The sequence below is a fragment of the Phacochoerus africanus genome, chromosome 7 (assembly GCF_016906955.1).
Source record: "Phacochoerus africanus isolate WHEZ1 chromosome 7, ROS_Pafr_v1, whole genome shotgun sequence".
NCBI classification, from domain to species: Eukaryota; Metazoa; Chordata; class Mammalia; order Artiodactyla; family Suidae; genus Phacochoerus; species Phacochoerus africanus.
Window position 1 is genome coordinate 58,195,321 of NC_062550.1, and position 17,517 is coordinate 58,212,837.

General features: G+C 37.4%; 1 protein-coding gene across 1 annotated transcript in view; it reads left to right on the plus strand.

Annotated features, from left to right (window-relative positions):
• PLCZ1 (phospholipase C zeta 1) overlaps window positions 1-7,425 on the plus strand; it is a 43,943-nt gene extending 36,518 nt beyond the window's left edge. Inside the window, exons 12-14 of the mRNA XM_047788549.1 lie at window positions 2,195-2,327; window positions 6,255-6,404; window positions 7,295-7,425. Of these exons, the coding sequence (XP_047644505.1) occupies window positions 2,195-2,327; window positions 6,255-6,404; window positions 7,295-7,380 (369 nt within the window). The 3' untranslated portion in view covers window positions 7,381-7,425. The remainder of the gene's footprint in view (window positions 1-2,194; window positions 2,328-6,254; window positions 6,405-7,294) is intronic.
• The last annotated feature ends 10,092 nt before the right edge of the window (window positions 7,426-17,517 follow it).

A 17,517-nucleotide genomic window follows, 5' to 3' on the forward strand; every position in this document is an offset into this window, starting at 1 on the left:
CCCAGGCTAGGGGTTGAATCAGAGCTGTAGCCACCGGCCGACGCCAGAGCCACAGCAACGCGGGATCCGAGCCGCGTCTGCAACCTACACCACAGCTCACGGCAACGCTGGATCGTTAACCCACTGAGCAAGGGCAGGGACCGAACCCGCAACCTCATGGTTCCTAGTCGGATTTGTTAACCACTGCACCACGACGGGAACTCCAATATGTGCTCTTTTATTAAGAGAGCAAAGATGGAAGATAACTAGAATGTTTAGATGTTTACAAATGTCACCTGTTTGTACTTGAAAGGTCTCCTGTAGGATATAAGCAGCATGGTGTGAAAGAGGCAGAGTTAATGGTTTCCTGGGAAGCTGCTGTCCTAGCTGTGCGGGTCTTTCCCTTTTGCTCTGATCATTCTGGGGAGAGTCAAGGTTACATTATGACTTGTACAATTGTGGAGGGCATGTCTTGGGAATCAAAAGACCTAGTTTTGAGATTAGCTTTCTTATGTCCTTGATGAAGCCATTCAGCATTTCTGGTTTACTTTTTGTCATCTGTCAGTAGAGAACTTAGTATTAAATCAGTTATTTTCAAGCTTATAAAAACTATGGAACCATTTTCTAAGTTTAAAATCTCCTGCATAAGACCAGTCACTGAAAGCAGAGCTATCTGATTGACCACCAAGGTTTTTCTTTTGACATCCATCCTCTGCAGTGGCCCTGGAAGGGCTTTGTGAATCAGCGTGCACAAATTATTTGAACAGTAAATCTTTAAATTCTATTTCAGTCCTCATATTCAATTATTATTATTATTAGTTAGAATTTTTTTTTTTTTTTTTTGGCATTAGGTACACCAAAGCTGAACCATATTGATAAGGGCCTGTTACCTGGAGAGCTAATATTCAGCTGATAGGCTCTGGTGTCAGTGTACTAGTTGTTCACAGTCAGTGTTCTTTTTAATTACTTTGATGTCTAATTATTCTGATCAATGCCCATTCCATACTGGTTGTTAAATATTTGCACTGTCACTCTGGTTTTTAGCGATGGCGTGATGTGTAGATGTAGGAAAGAAAAAAATTACACACTGGCACTTTTTTCTTTTTTTTTCAAACTTATTTATTTGTTCCTCTTTATTATAATCTTCAGAAATTGACATCATGTCTCAATTTTTACACCATTACAATTTTAAATTAGTATGCTTCAAATATTGTTTTTTATTTGAACTCTGTTCCTTAAAATAAAACAAATCTTTGCTTCAACAATTAGCTTGACTAATAAAAGGCTAAATGAAATTATTATTAATCACTTTGTCAAGCATTCTTCTGCTTTCCAGTCCATAATAATTGATTTTGTCAAACTCAATTTAGTTAGGATAATATAGACAACAATAGATAACGTAAAATTTCATGATAAATTATCCTGGCATATAAATTATACTGTCAGGAAATGCTATCACAGGAAATTATGTGGTCCTTTTTCTTACATTTCAAAAGTAGTGTTCATAGTTGCCAATTTTTTGCTGTATGTATACAATATGAATTTGAAAATAGTTCATGTTATCTGAGTGATTCAACCTGAATAACATTACAAAGGGATCATAATGCTTTTAAGGAATGCTTTTTAACAATCATAACAAATCCTTTTAAAATAAAAATATTTTTGGACCATAAATCTTGCAGAATATGGATTCTACTATAATCACATATTGGTAAAATGGAATAATTTATAGAGGTGTTCCTGGTATTCATCTGTTGATACTTGAGGATAAAAGTTAAAATATAAGAGTTCCTGTGGTGGGCTCACCGAGTTACGAACCCGATTAGTATCCACGAGGATGCGGATTCAGTCCCTGGCCTTACTCAGTAGGTTAAGTATCTGGCATTGCGTGAGCTATGATGTAGGTCACAGATGCAGCTTGGATCCCGTGTTGCTCTGGCCATGGTGTAGGTCAGCAGCTGTAGCTCTGATTTGACCCCTAGCCTAGGAACTTCCATATGCTGCAGGTGCAGCCCTAAAAAAGGCAATAAACAAATAAATAAAAATTTAAAGAGTTGAAATTTAAAACTTGCACTATTTCCCACCTTCAGTTTTTTGGTGTGTGGGAATTGGCTTAGTCTATCATTTTTTTTGGAAAACATATTTTATTTTGAAGTTAAGCAGTGATGTGGTTTCATATTCTGCTGAATTCTTGAACTCAGTTTTTTCTATGCAGCTCATCAGTGGTATCCAGTTGCCTCCCAGTTATCATTCATCATCCAACAAAGCTGATACATTGGTGATAATAGAAATTTTTGGTGTGCCAAATGATCAAATGAAACAGCAGACTCGTGTAATTAAGAAAAATGGTGAGCTCCTGATATATTTTAATGAATGTCTATTAGACTTCTGGTTGGAAAGCTTAAAAATTATATATTAATAGAGTTTTGATACATATTTTTTATTTATAAGGCAAAGGTTTAGGCTTATGTTCAAGATGACCAATGTGTTATATGCAGCAAAAACAATTTGATAATGATTGAATATGTTGGTTGGATATATTTTAAATGACAGAAAAATGTAACAGACCTGAAAAATTAGTGCCTTTTTTCATTTTCACTTCTTATGTTTCCCACTATGACTGAATTAAGATAGACATTTTGATGGCTGCAAATCTATGTAGCTTCTAGCCTCTCTGTAAAATAAAGAACTAATGCTTTTTCTGATACAGCATGTTACATATTTTTACTTCACTGCTTGAATTGTTTTAGATCAAAGGTCTATGGCTTCTGACTCAGGCTAAGGATGCCGTAGAAACCTACTCACATATTCATTCAGTATACTGAATTCATAATGCAGTCATTTTTGTCAGAAGGAAAGTGTAGGAATGGAAGAAATGACTTTGGTAAGATTTTCAGTGCTCTAGCATCCTGTGATCATTTACATAATACAGAGCTAACATTGCTATTTCTTCTCTGAGGTTGAAATCATTAAGGAAATTAGAAAAGTATAGATTCTTGGGCTTGGCTCTTAGGATCATCTTGGAAGAGACCTTGCAACTGATCCTTTGAGTCTAGAATCTTCTTTGAGTGGGTATACCCATAGTATGATGGACTTCATTTCAGAGTCTGGACACATGCTCCAAGCTAAATGGCACTAATAGAGAAGTGATGTAGTTTTAGTAGTCTTTTTCTTTTTTGGTGGTAATTCCCCCAAATGTCCACCATTTGCCTCCTCCCAAGTTCCCGAATTCTTCCAGCATGGCCCCTAGTACAAAAAGCACAAAGGAAAAGTTGGAAAGTTTTTGCTACCTCATCCTATGTTATCAATGGGAAGGGATATTAGTAATGACTTACTGCCTCATTTGATGCCTCTTAGAGTTGAAATAGTCAAGAAATTGTAACTGCTAATATCAGGAAGCTTATGGTAACCTATCTTTTGTTCTCTCCATTCCCTTACTTGAATTTTCATGGAAAAATGCACAGAACATTAATTTATTCAATGAACCCCTTACAAAATTATGATTCTAGCTCCCATTAGAAATTTTGATTACATCCTTGGGTTTTTACAAGAATATCCCTGCAGAAATTCAGTTTGCTTTATCAAACATTACTGAGCCCATTGAGTTAAAATCCTGGTGCTAAGTATCAAAAAGACTTAAAATCTATGTTTATTAACTGCATTCTCATGTATGTACCAATCTCTTTATTAAATGCATCCTTATGTATGTCCCAACTATTGTGGATAGTTTACAGTTCAGTATAGAATGAAGTATAAGCAAAAGTATTATGAAAAAGTCATTAGTGCTTTAAAGAAAGTACAAAGAACTGTATGGTGGGACAAATTTAGAGATGGTCCTTGGATAATGAGCAGAATTTTTTATAGTAATTGGGGACAAGGGAATTCAAGGCAAAAGGATCGAGTGCTAAAACATGGAGAAGACAATTCAAACATGTTGGGGAAAAGTAAAGAAGTTCAAGATATTGTGTACTTAAGATTCGTGTGAGATAAAATGAGAAGGTAACATTGGGGGGATCATCATGGAAAATCGTGAAAGCCACAGTAAGTTGTTGGAAACGTTCTTTTTTTCTTAGTTTATTTAAAAAACTTTAAAAAATTATAGTTTATTTATAGTGTTGTGCCAGGAAACTTTCTTTTCTGTAGAAAATGAATAAAATCAAAACTTTTAAATAGGGGAGTTCCCATTGTGGCTCTGCAGTAATGAACCCAACTAGGATCCATGAGGATGCGGGTTTGATCCCTGACCTTGCACAGTGGGTTAAGGATCCAGTGTTGCCACGAGCTTAGGTCCAGGTTCAGCTCAGATCCTGCATTGCTGTGGCTGTGGCATAGGCTGGCAGCTGTAGCTCCAATTCGACCCCTAGCCTGGGAACTCCCATATGCTCCAGGTGTGGCCCTAAAAAAAGACCAAGCAACAACAACAACAAACAAATGAACAAACAAAAAAACCCAAAAACCCCAAACACAACTTTTAAACAGGGATGTAACATGAGTAGAATTGAGAGTTAGGGAGTTTGTTTCTTCAGGTAGATAGTAAGATATGTATGAAGGAGAAATGAGAAATACAGATAGAGTCAGGATATGATTTCATGATTAGAGGATGTAGAAGTCAGGTCATAAAGAAGGGCTGTGGCATCAGAAAAGGAATGGAGGATGTATGTGAAGAAAACTAGCAGAACCAAAATTGTAGCTAGCCAGATAGGAGGGATTTCAAGATTGCTTAGCATCTAGGGTAATGCTGGTATCATGGAAAACATGAGATCTGGAGGAAAATGATCATATATGGATATGGTGTGGAAGTGATTTTTTAGTTTTGGTCATGCCAGGGAAAACTATGTTTTGTTACTATCAAATATGGTATCCTGGTTTACTTTTTTTTTTCTTTGACACCCAAAAGGGCTTTCTCATCTATATGTTTATGCTGTGTGTGTATGTGTGTGTGTGTGTGTGCATGAGAGAGAGTACAGTGAAGTCAGGTTGGAGGAGGTGGAATAAATTAGTATAAGAATTTTGTGCATTTTATACAAAATTTTGTCTATAAAGAACAGACCCTTGGAGTTCCCCAGTGGCCTTTGCAATTAAGGATCCAACATTGTCACTGCTGTGATATGGGTTTGATCCCTGGTCCATGGGCATTGGCAAAAAAAAGAAAAAAAGAATTGACCCTTAAATTTTCCCCTGTACTCCATGGAAATTTTCTTTTCTTGGGTCAGGGTAAATGGTCATTATTCCAGCATGAGTCAGTTAGTTTAATATTTTCATGAGCATAGATGGCATCCTGGATTACTACCTAATAAATGTGTGCTTATGATCACAGATACACCAAAGAAAACATAGTTATGGTATAATTACAAATTCTTCAATATAATAACAAATTTTTCAGTACTTCTTGAAATGTAATCAGTGGACATATCTATTGACATAGCGGGTATAACGTTGCCTTTGTACATGAAAAGCAATACATGTTACTTTTCTTTGAACCCTTGAGTTTTTACTAAGTATAGGGTGTATTTGATCTGGATGTGAATTTCTTGATTCTATTCAATTATGCTTAACTTTTGTCTGATTTGGGTCACACTGTGATATAATTTGGATTTCATGTTTGGCAAGAGAGTGTTTGGGATGATCTGTTATGCTAGAGGCATAAATTACTCATAAATTTTGTGTTTTAAAAGGAGCGTTTAGTCAAGACTTGGATCAAGAGCTGACTTTAGAGCAATCATTATTTGGCTTTCAGTTCAGCAACTGTCTATAGAGCTCTTCCCATAATAGGCCCTGATATGGAAAAATGGTGCTACATAACTTCTTTATGTCTCAATTTCTTTGTTAATAAAATGTTGATATACAACAGTCATATTGTGTAACAGGTAAAATATTTTTGTTCTGAAACCAGACTGTTTGATTTCCTGTCCCACCACTTAATGGTTATTTATGTGAAACCCTTCAGAGGTTATAAAACATCTTTGTGGCTCAGTTTTCTCATCTGTTAATATGGATAGTAATAACCCTGATAGGGTTGTTGTGAGATTAAATGAGATTATCTACTTAAAATTTTTAGAATATTGCTCAGCAATTATAGATATCTAGCAAATATTGTTATTATCATTATCATTCTTTTCTCATTGGGTGCATTAAAAATATAAGTGCTCTAAACCATAAGCTTTTATAGTATTATTAAAGTGTTGAAAATAAGAATTTTGGAGAATAGATATTAGCCATTTTCCCCTAGGGAGAGTGTTTGATTTTTTTTTTGTATCTCTTTCTTTTTATTTCAGCTTTTAGTCCAAGATGGAATGAAACATTCACATTCATTATTCAGGTGCCAGAATTGGCATTAATACGTTTTGTTGTTGAAAATCAAGGTTTGATAACTGGAAATGAATTTCTTGGGCAATATACTTTACCAGTTCTATGCATGAACAAAGGTAATATTCCTAAAAGTGAGATGATTGTGCTAACATTTATATATAACTTGAGTTTACCAAAGACTCATTTTAATACACGAGCTAGCTCTCTCCATGACAGTCAGGTGTAAGAGAAAGGTAATATATTGACACATATTTTCTCCCAGTGGAATTATACCAATGTGTTTTGATTTAGAAGGTGGAGCTGGGGTTAAGAGATTGCTAGGAAGACTAATTAGGCAAACTTACCTCATATGAGAATTTCTTTACATGCATCATAGTTCTTTTGTTCCATTAGAGAGTGGTCATGACTGGAGTTCCCTGGTGGTTCCTCAGTGACTCAGTGGGTTAAGGATCTTGCTTATCACTGCTGTGACTCAGGTTGCTACTGTGGCTTGAGTTTGATTCCTGGCCAGGGGTGCACCAAAAAGAATAGTCATGACCACTATGAAGGAATGAAGGGTGGGATCAACACAGGAGGGAGAAATAGTGACTCTTTCTTCTCTCCTGAAGAGGGACTGGGGGCCCAAGACTCTTTTTTCTTGACCCTTTTCTCATTGCAGCTACCTCGCTGGGGTGATTAATACTGTGCTCCCAACTGTGTAGTCTCAGCGTGTTTGCTTTTCTGGCACCATCTGAGATGTACCTAGGAAACAGTCTTTCTCAAGCAAAAGGGTGGTGGCTAATTTTGGAGATGCTGCATTTTGAGGGAGGAGAAACATGAGCTGTGTGGTGTTTAGTAGGAAGTCAGGATGGAAACATAAAATATTTTATTTGGGGGGAATTAATATATGTGATGGAATAGAATGACATACCATAGTTTTTATAGGTGTTTATTATTTCTCAGTAGCACTGTTGGGGCCACTGCTGATTATTTTTATTGTTCTAATCAGATGTGATTCCTTTTGCAGGTTACCGTCGTGTTCCTCTGTTTTCTAAAATGGGTGAGAGTCTTGAACCTGCCTCCCTATTTATTTATGTTTGGTACATCAGATAGCAGCTAATAGTACCAGAAATATCATTAGCTATACATTGCAATAAAACAGCCAACATGAGTATGCATATCTTTTTCCTTTTTTTCCCAACATGAAGCAGAATAATTATTTACAAAAACAGAAATATTGAACAAAACTCACTTTTTTTTTCATGGTGCCTTTGGCATATGGGAAATCTCAGGCCAGGGATTGAACCCAAGCAACAGCAGTGACAATAACAGGTCCATAACCCATTGAGCCACCAGGGGACTCCCAGATTCACTTTTAAATATGCAAAATACAGCAGTGGAAATAAAACAGAAACTTCACAGGGTCCTAACTCAGCATGGAATTTTTGTCAGCCAATTTTTCCTGCCCCTCTGCTGCTGAGGCTGCTCTCTGAACTTGCTTTTATCGTTTTTAATTAGTTGAATTTACAAGTTTAAATATGTCTGATTGTATAAGATATGTTGGCAGATATTTGACAGTATAAAAGAAATGTTGAAATCTAAGAGTGTTTTCAATTCTAGACACCCACTGCTGCATGTTGTAGCAGGAAGAAATTAGATTTCTAGGTTCTTAGTGCCCTTTTAAATCCTGGAGACTAAGTCACCCCTGCATTCTCAGATTAGTTCTCAGAGGCTGTGCACTGGATAGGGTGCCCTATAATTATACAGCCATTTTTATGTGTGCTATGATTTTGATTTGCATTCAAAGTGCATCCATACTCCATATCTATAAAAGAGATCTATTCTGTATGAATTCACGGTGTTTCCAAGACTGTGCTAAAAGTACATTGAAGATTGTCTCTTGGTCAGAGATGAGATTCCTGTGCAATTTCATATTCTTGGCTTCTCACTCTCAGCAAGACTTTGCTTTACTAAATGCCATATGTAGAAAAAATATGGTTCACTATTAACTGTTTTGCAAAAAGCCAGGCATATTAATACTGACTCTGCCACATTGTTGCTTGGTACTGAGTTAAAATCACCTGGGACAATTTTGGACAACTAGGGGCCCTCATAATTCAAATTTTGTTGAAATTAAGCTGGATTTATAACTAAAATAACAAAAATGACTGTTAGTTTCAGGTGTTTACTCATGCATTAGCACTTGATGACCAGAAAAATACAAAAAACAAAACACCACCCATCTACCATGTTTTACTGTTATCATTGCTTACCCTCAGAACCAAATATTTTAAGTAAAAATGTCACTGGGAATTCAAATACTCAACCCGTAAGTAGTAAGATGTCCCAGATTACTCAGTGCCTAATCATCCAGATCCTCCCTCGTGGGCTCTCTGGATGTAAGAGCAGGGTACCATCTTCCCAGGGGGGGTGGTGCACAGCTGACTGTCAGAAGGACGCTTCTGTTTTGCCAGATTACAAAAGAACTCTTATTTAAATCATCTTTTGCTCAGTCTAACAGCAAATGGGACGTTCAGCGTATTAACACACGGCTTTAACCTTCTCAAAACTCCTAAAGCCTTTTGAAGAGCTAGAATTCTATGAGATTTAAAAACTTTGATCAGGTGAGTTTTGCAAAAGAATTCATTAATTCTATAGCAGGAGAAGCTTTTATTTTTCATTTGTATCAACAAGATTTGAAATAAGAAAAAAAGATGTAGTTCTTGCTTTTCTTCAGGTACCACTCCAACTCAGCTCACTAACCTTGAAGGCAAAATCTTTCTTTTTGTAATATTGCACACTAGATCAGAAATGCAATTTGGAAAGGAAACATTAGATTATTTTATTTCCTGTACAGTAATCTTGCAGTGTCTTCAAACATCTTTGCTTCCATTTTTATATGCATTATTTATCATTTATATTACCCTTTAAATTGAAAGGGGATAGATAGATAGACAGATAGATAGATAGATAGATAGATAGATAGATAGATAGAATTACTACTACCACCACTACCACCACCACCACCACCACCACCACCACCACTACCACTACTACTACTACTATTTCTCACCATAACAGATACTACCCATTGAAACTCCATAGCCAGGTGGTGTTCTCACATTACACAAGGCTGGGAATGGTGTAAGAAGCTAGTTTTGACCCATGCTTCCTAAGCCTCATTTACTTGTAGAAAAATAATAGTGTTAGTAAGAGGAAGAAAACAGAAGAGGCATCAGAATGAACCCCTGGACTGTGGTAAGAGAAGACCTTTTATCTTTTCAGCTCTTAGTTTAAATGTCAGTTCCTCAGAGAAGCCATCCATGATCTCCTTGATTAGGTTACAGTCCTTGGTTCGTTTCCAAAGAACTGATTTTCAGTGACATTGGGAGCTGACTGCACTGTCAGGGAGGTCTTGGGGTTGCTAGGAGCTGGCCTGGGGAGGCCATGATGTTTGCCCGGCCAACATGAACAAGTTCAACATCAACACCAGACCAGGCCACTCTGTGACCACAATGGATAAGGAGAAAAACAAGACCCGTTCATAATCATGACAGAGCACCTGACAAGAGCATGAGTGTTGTCTGAACACAAAAGCGCCAGACATTCCCCAGGAAACATGAATGACCATTGGATTCTTCACCTAATTCCTCAGACCTTCTCCCAGATCATCCAACATAAGCCTGAATCCAGTAGTAAGTCCTTTCCAAGATCCTTTTGCCGAGGCACCCTGTCATCTTTCTTTTGTGTCTCCTTCACTGAATGAGGAATCAACCCAGTGCTGGGTGTTTTGGTGTCTTTGGCTGGGGAGCATTAGCATAAACTTGGACTCTTCCTTTTGTAGCATTCTGTACCTTGCAGTCCTCAGTGTGACAGGGAAGTTTTCTTACATTAATTTTGACCTCCCCCCCCCCCCCCCCACCCGCCGGCTTCTGGTTGTTTAGGGCCTCAGATAGAAAGCATGCAGAGCACAACCTCCCATTCTAGACTTACCCTGCATTTTGTTTGGGAGGTGATGGCCACTGTGAGCCACTGCTGCTGGTTGCTGAGAAGTAAAGTTGCCCTATTTTTGAAAGAAGTCTGGGGTAACTGTAAAAAAGTTTTTCTTTTAATTTGTGGTATTGAGGAGCATAAGGTATTTTTGAGGGATTGAGATGGTACCTTGGGGGTTCCACTCAAAACCTTGATGCTGATCTCAGGGGTTATTTGGTAGCCACAATGGCAGGAAGCTCATGTCGTGGATCAGGATCAAGACAATGGGATCACTCACTTTTAGTGAAACCCTTAAGGGCTTGAACAATGAATGTTTTATTAGGAGAATGTATGGACAGGATTCTGCTTTTCGGGAGTTACTAAAATTCCATATTTTGGGCTGGGGCATCAACATTTTTTTGAATTACATGTCAAAATATTTATACCAACAAAGCAGTCTTATGATGCCTTCTAGATTCTTAGGCCTTAAAGTTTGAGCCCTCTGTAGAAGTCAAGAGTTAAGCTATTTGTACCAACCATGAGAAATCTCCATTTAAAACATCAAAGGGGCAGATTAAAGTGGAATCAGAACTTATGAGAGATTGGCCTTTAATGTTTCTTGCATTCTTATACACCAGCTGAGCATGTGGTGGTGGTGGTGGTGGGGGAATTGGTGTTAAATGCCTTGGAAACACACACCTTTTGAGGGATCAGTGTCCTCTTTCCATTCGTGTACAGTTTAACTTTCACACCTTCAGTCATCATTCCCATTCTCCTCCCAGGGCAGTCACTTTTCTAAGGTGATGTTCACATATCTGCAGTGTTAGCAGTGCCTAACATTTGCCTAATATTAAACATAAATTAACCTAAATCTTTCTAGCAGTTCCACATGTTTTTGTTAATGCAGCAGGCTCAGAAACATTGAGTTGCCTAAGGTCTATAGTAAATGACAGAACCAAGATTATTGATTCAATAGGGGAAAAAAATTGGATTTTGTTGATTATGTCACACAAAAATTAGCTCAAAATGGATATTAGACTTAAATGTAAAATGAGTTTTTAGGAGTTCGCTGCCTCGGTGGGTTAAAGATCTGGCATTGTCATTGCTGTGGCCTGGGTTCTATTCCTGCCCCCAGAACTGCTGCACGCTTCAGCTGTGGTCAAAAAAAAAAAAACCAAAAAAACAAAAAAACAGTTTCTACCAGTTTACTTGCTGGTTTTTTTTTTTTTTAATTTTTTGGAGAAATGGACCTTGGACTTTCCTACTCCTTAATTTTTGCCTATGGCCTTCTTCACCAATATTATCTACATCTTCTATTAGTATAGTACATTTATTACCATTAACAAACCAATAACGGAAGTCCATACTTTATTCAGATTTCCATAGTTTTTCCCTAATACCACTTTTTGCTTCCAAGGTCCCATCTAGGATTCACATTACACTTACTAGTCACATCTCTTGAGAGTCCTCTTGGCTGAGACAGTTTCCAGGACATTCTTTGTTTGTGATGAACTTGGCCGTTTTGAGAACTACTAGTAAGTAGTTGGTACAATATCTGTCAGTTAGGTTTGAATAATGCTTTTCTTGTGATTAGAATGAGGGTACACGTTTTGGAAAGGAAGCCCTCAGAGGTAAAGTGCCATTTTCATAAAATCTTATCAAAGCTCCATTCTGTCAACACGACTTTTCACTGTTGATATTGACCTTTATTACCTGATTGAAGTAGGGTTTGCCAAGTTCCTCCTCTGTAAAGTTCTGTTTTCCCTACTTTTCATACCATCCTCTTTGGGAGGAAGTTACTATCAGTGGGTAGTAAAAAGTGGGCAGTTACGTTTCATCTTCTAGAAGGCAGAGTATCTAAATAAATTGTTTGGAATTCTACATGGGAAATCCCACACCATTTATTTATTTATTTATTTAGTCATTTATATCAGTATGGGCTCATTTTATACGGTGGGTTACAGTCAAATACTGCTTGCCCTCCTTGTTCCAGCCTCCATCACTTCAGCTCTTCTAGTTGGTGCATGTGTCCTAGGGAATATTTTTCATCCCCATCTCTTTGTTTGTTTTACTGGAAGGATCACTGGCAGCAGATTCCTTACCTGAAATGGCAGTTGATGTATGTGGACAACAGGAGTCTAGTGGTAATTAATATTTTTGCCATCTGACCTTCAAAACACTTCCATATCTCTTTTTTAAAGCTTTTTGGTTTTGTTCGTTTGTTTGTCTTTTCTAGAGCCACACCCATGGCATATGGAGGTTCCTAGGGGTCGAATCGGAGCTGTAGCTGCTGGCCTACCCCACAGCCACAGCAACATGGGATCTGAGCCGTGTCTGTGGCCTACACCACAGCTCACGGCAACACAGGATCCTTAACCCACTGAGTAAGGCCAGGGATCGAATCCACAACCTCATGGTTCCTAGTTGGATTCATTAACCACTGAGGAATGAAGGGTACTCCTCTTTTTTAAAGTTTTGCCAGACGTGTGAATAGTATTTTCTTTTTTTTTTTTTAAATTTCTTCATTTATTTTTCTACTGCACAGCATGGTGACCCAGTTATACATACATGTATACATTCTTGTTTCTCACATTACATGATCTATCGTAATAGACTAGACAGAGTTCCCAGGGCTACACAGCAGGGTCCCATTGCTAATACATCCCAACGGCAACATTCTGCATCTATTTATCCCAAGCTCCCTGTCCCTCCCACTCCCTCCCCTTCCCCTTTGGCAACCACAAGTCTATTCTCCAAGTCCATGATTTTCTTTTTGTGGAAAGGTTCCTTTGTGCCATATATTATATTCTAGATATAAGTGATATCATATGGTATTTGTCTTTCTCTTTCTGACTTACTTCACTCAGAATGAGAGTCTCTAGTTCCATCCATGTTACTGCAAATGGCATTATTTCGTTCTTTTTTATGGCCAAGTAGTATTCCATTGTGTATATATACCACATCTTCCTGATCCAATCATCTATTAGTGGACATTTGGGTTGATTCCATGTCTTGGCTATTGTGAATAGTGCTGCAATGAACATGCAGGTGCATGTGTATTTTTTAAGTAGAGTTTTGTCCAGATCTATGCCCAAGAGTGGGATTGCTGTGTCATATGGTAGTTCTATGTATAGTGTTCTAAGGTACCTCCACACTGTTCTCCATAGCAGTTGTACAAGCTTACATTCCCACCAATAGTGCAAGAGGGTTCCCTTTTCTCCACACCCCCTCCAGCATTTGTTATTTGTGGACTTATTAATGGTGGCCATTCTGACTGGTGGTATCTCATGGTAGTTTTGATTTGCATTTCTCTAATAATCAGGGATGTTGAGCATTTTTTCATGTGTTTATTGGCCATCTGTCTATCTTCCTTGGAGAAATGTCTATTCAGGTCTTTTGCCCATCTTTCAATTGGATTGTTGGCTTTTTTGCTGCTGAGCTGTACAAGTTGCTTGTATATTCTAGAGATTAGGCCCTTGTCAGTTGCATCATTTGAAAATATTTTCTCCCATTCTGTAAGTTGTCTTTTTGTTTTCTTTTTGGTTTCCAAAAATCGTAAAGATCAAAGAGGGAATCAATAAAATAGAGATTCAAAAAATAATAGACAAAATCAATCAAACCAAGAGCTGGTTCTTTGAAAAGGTAAATAGACAAACCTCTGGCTAGACTCACCAAGAAGAAAAGAGAAAAAACCCAAATAAACAAAATAAATGAAAAAGGAGAAGTCACAACTGATACTATAGAAATACAAAAAAAAAAAACATAAAAGAATACTATCAACAACCATATGCCAACAAATTCGACAACCTAGGAGAAACAGACATTATTTCTAGAGACTTACAGCCTGCCAAAACTGAATAAAGAAAAAATAGATCAACTGAACAGACCAATCGCTAGAAATGAAATTGAAATTGAATATGTCATAAAAACACTCCCTACAAATAAAAGTCCAGGACCAGATGGCTTCACAGGAGAATTCTATCAAACATACAAAGAGGAACTTATACCCATCCTCCTCAAACTTTTTCGAAAGGTTGAAGAAGAAGGAACACCCCCAAAGACATTCTATGATGCCACCATCACCCTAATTCCAAAACTAGACAAAGACACCACCAAAAATGAAAACTATCGGCCAATATCTTTGATGAATTTAGATGCAAAAATTCTCAACAAAATTTTAGCCAACCGAATCCAACAACATATCAAAAAGATTGTATACCATGACCAGGTGGGATTCATCCCAGGTGCACAAGGATGGTTCAGCACATGCAAATCACATTCACAAAAGAAAAGTCAAAAACCACGTAATCATCTCAATTGATGCAGAAAAAGCATTTGACAAAGTCTGACATCCACTTATGATCACAGCTCTTACCAAAGTCGGTATAGAGAGAACATTCCTTAACATAATCAAAGCCATTTATGACAAACCCACAGCAAATATAATACTCAATGAAGAAAAGCTGAAAGCCTTCCCACTAAAATCTGGAACAAGACAAGGATGCCCACTCTCAACACTTTCATTCAACATAGTATTGGAAGTCCTAGCCACAGCAATCAGACGAACAAAAGAAATAAAAGGCATCCAAACAGGAAGAGAAGAGGTAAAATGGTCACTGTATGCAGATGACATGATAGTATAGATAGAAAGCCCTAAGGACTCAACCCCAAAACTACTTGAACTGATCAACAAATTCAGCAAAGTAGCAGGATATAAGATTAACATTCAGAAATCAGTCGCATTTCTGTATATTAACAATGAAAAGGAATACAGAAATACAATACTTTTAAAATTGCAGCCCCCAAAAAACAAATACCTGGGAATCCACCTGACCAAGGAGGTAAAGGACTTATATGCCAAGATCTATAAAACATTAATCAAGGAAATTAAAGAGGATGCAAAGAAATGGAAATATATTCCATGCTCCTGGGTTGGAAAAATTAATTTTGTAAAAATGGTCATACTACCCAAAGCAATCTACAGATTCAATGCAATCCCTATCAAATTATCCACGACATTTTTTAGAGAACTAGAACAAACTATCCAAAAATTTATATGGAACCAGAAGACCCATAATTGCCAAAGCAATACTAAAGAGCAAATACCAAGCAGGAGGCATCTCTCTCCCAGACTTCAGCAATATTACAAAACCACAGTAATCAAGACAGTATGATACTGATACCAAAACAGACATACAGACCAATGGAACAGAATAGAAAACCCAGAAATAAACCCAAACACCTATGGTCAGTTAATCTTTGACAAAGGAGGCAAGAATATAAAATGGGAAAAAGCCTTTTCAGTAAGTGTTGCTGGGAAACTTGGACAGCTGCATGCAAATCAATGAATAGTATTTTCTAAGGTTAGTCTTTTTTCTGATGATGTGAGGAAAGCCTTTGGTATTTTTTCCTTCTTAATGTTTCCACATTGTTTTCTGATAGTTTCAGCTGAATTTATAACTTTTTTATTCAGTTTCTCCTTTTGGTCTCTCTACTTTATAGATCACTTAAATATAGCATTGGTTCCTGGACCTGAGTGCCTCTTTTCCTTTCTCTTCCCCTTCGTTCTCTGGCTCAGACATTTGCTTTTCTTTCTACTCTCAAAGTTTTGTCTTGAGAGAGGTGAAGTCAGTCAGTTCCATGTTTGCCCCACATGCCTTGTTCAAACAAGTCTTGACTATCTCCATCCTTTTGAGTAGAACAGTCCCACCTAAGATACAAATAGCCCTTCCAGACCAATATCTGCTTCAGACCCAGTCTTGACCTGTAATCATCATATCTGATTTCCCCTTAGTAAGCCCACTCTTTGCTTAATTTTCCCTCAGAATACCAGTTCCATAGATTTTCCAAATATGTTCCCTAGAACTCCTTGGCAATGATTCTATTCCTTTGAACATCAAATAGTAATTCTTGAAATCCTTTGCACCTAACTTCCTGTGGTTTCCCTCTCAAATATGACCAGATCTTCTTAATCACTAAATCTCCTTGTTTCAGTTTTCGGGGTATGATTTCACAGTTATTCTTACAAAATGCTGCTGCTTTACAAGGGCTCTTTTAAAAATTGTCTAATTTTAGTCCTCTCCAGGATACCATTATATCTGCTCTCCAAGGCCTTTCCTCTTTTGATCTGACTGACTTTTTGGTCCCAGTCCTCCTTTCTGAACTAGTAACAAACTAAAAGTATTGCCCTTTTCTGTTACCTTCTTCAAGAGAAACTGGATTTGAGTGAATCACCTTTTTAACTTTGTAGATTGCTCTCTTAGCTCTTAGCATCTCATTTCCCCTTCATATCTGCCCAGCTTATGTTTTAAGATCCCAGTATTTCTTTCAGGGAAATATCTTTCTCATTACTACTCAGTTTGACATCCTATTTTCCTTCTTCTACTACGCTGTTCTGATGGTAAGAAATTCCAGTTCCTCCTTGATTCCTGGGATAAATCAGAATTTCAGAGCCAGAAGCTGATGGACACAGACCTTTAAATTGCTTTCTCAGTTTGGGGGCATTTAATAATCTCACTCAGTTATTTTTTGACCTCAGCCTATGAAGAGGGCATATTCTTTTTATAAAAAGAGTCCCCATTCTTTTTGATTTAAATATTAATTAAGTCCACTTCCCTTCTATGATTGGAGGCATGGTTCAATCTCTGAATTCTAATAATTAGAGTTTTCTTTAATTCTTGAACACTTCAGACTGTATTGTTTTGTTGACTGACATCTATGGATGTGACACATGAACTCAAGTTTTGTCCTGTCTCCTCCACTGCTCTGTTACCCTAAAGTCAAATCAGAATCTCTCTCTCTCTCTCTCACACACACACACACACACACACACACACACACAGACACAGCAGTTTTGGGAAATAGATATAGTAAGCCAGAATACCAGTCTCTGGAGCTATGAATTTTAAGCTAAGACTTTACTACAGCTTGTAGCACATTTTGAATTCCGTTGCTATTCAAATTTGTGATCTAGAAGTTTTGGGATGTGGCTGAGAAATCCATTTAAAAAAGCAGCCACTGTTTTTTTTTTAATTACCTAATGCTTTAAAAGCCTAATTAAGAAAATTTTAGAAGGGTTGTCTCTTTTTTATAGTCAGTTTTGTTCTAAATCTTGTGACCTGTACTCATTAATGCCTAAGGTTTAATGCTGCATCCTTTTAATGATAAAAACCAGCCGTTTGGTGCAATCTAAGCCATTATAAACTACCAAGGTTAACAAATCCACATGGCACATGCTTACCAAAGCCTAAAGTCTAAGCAGTATCTCCTGGTCCACTG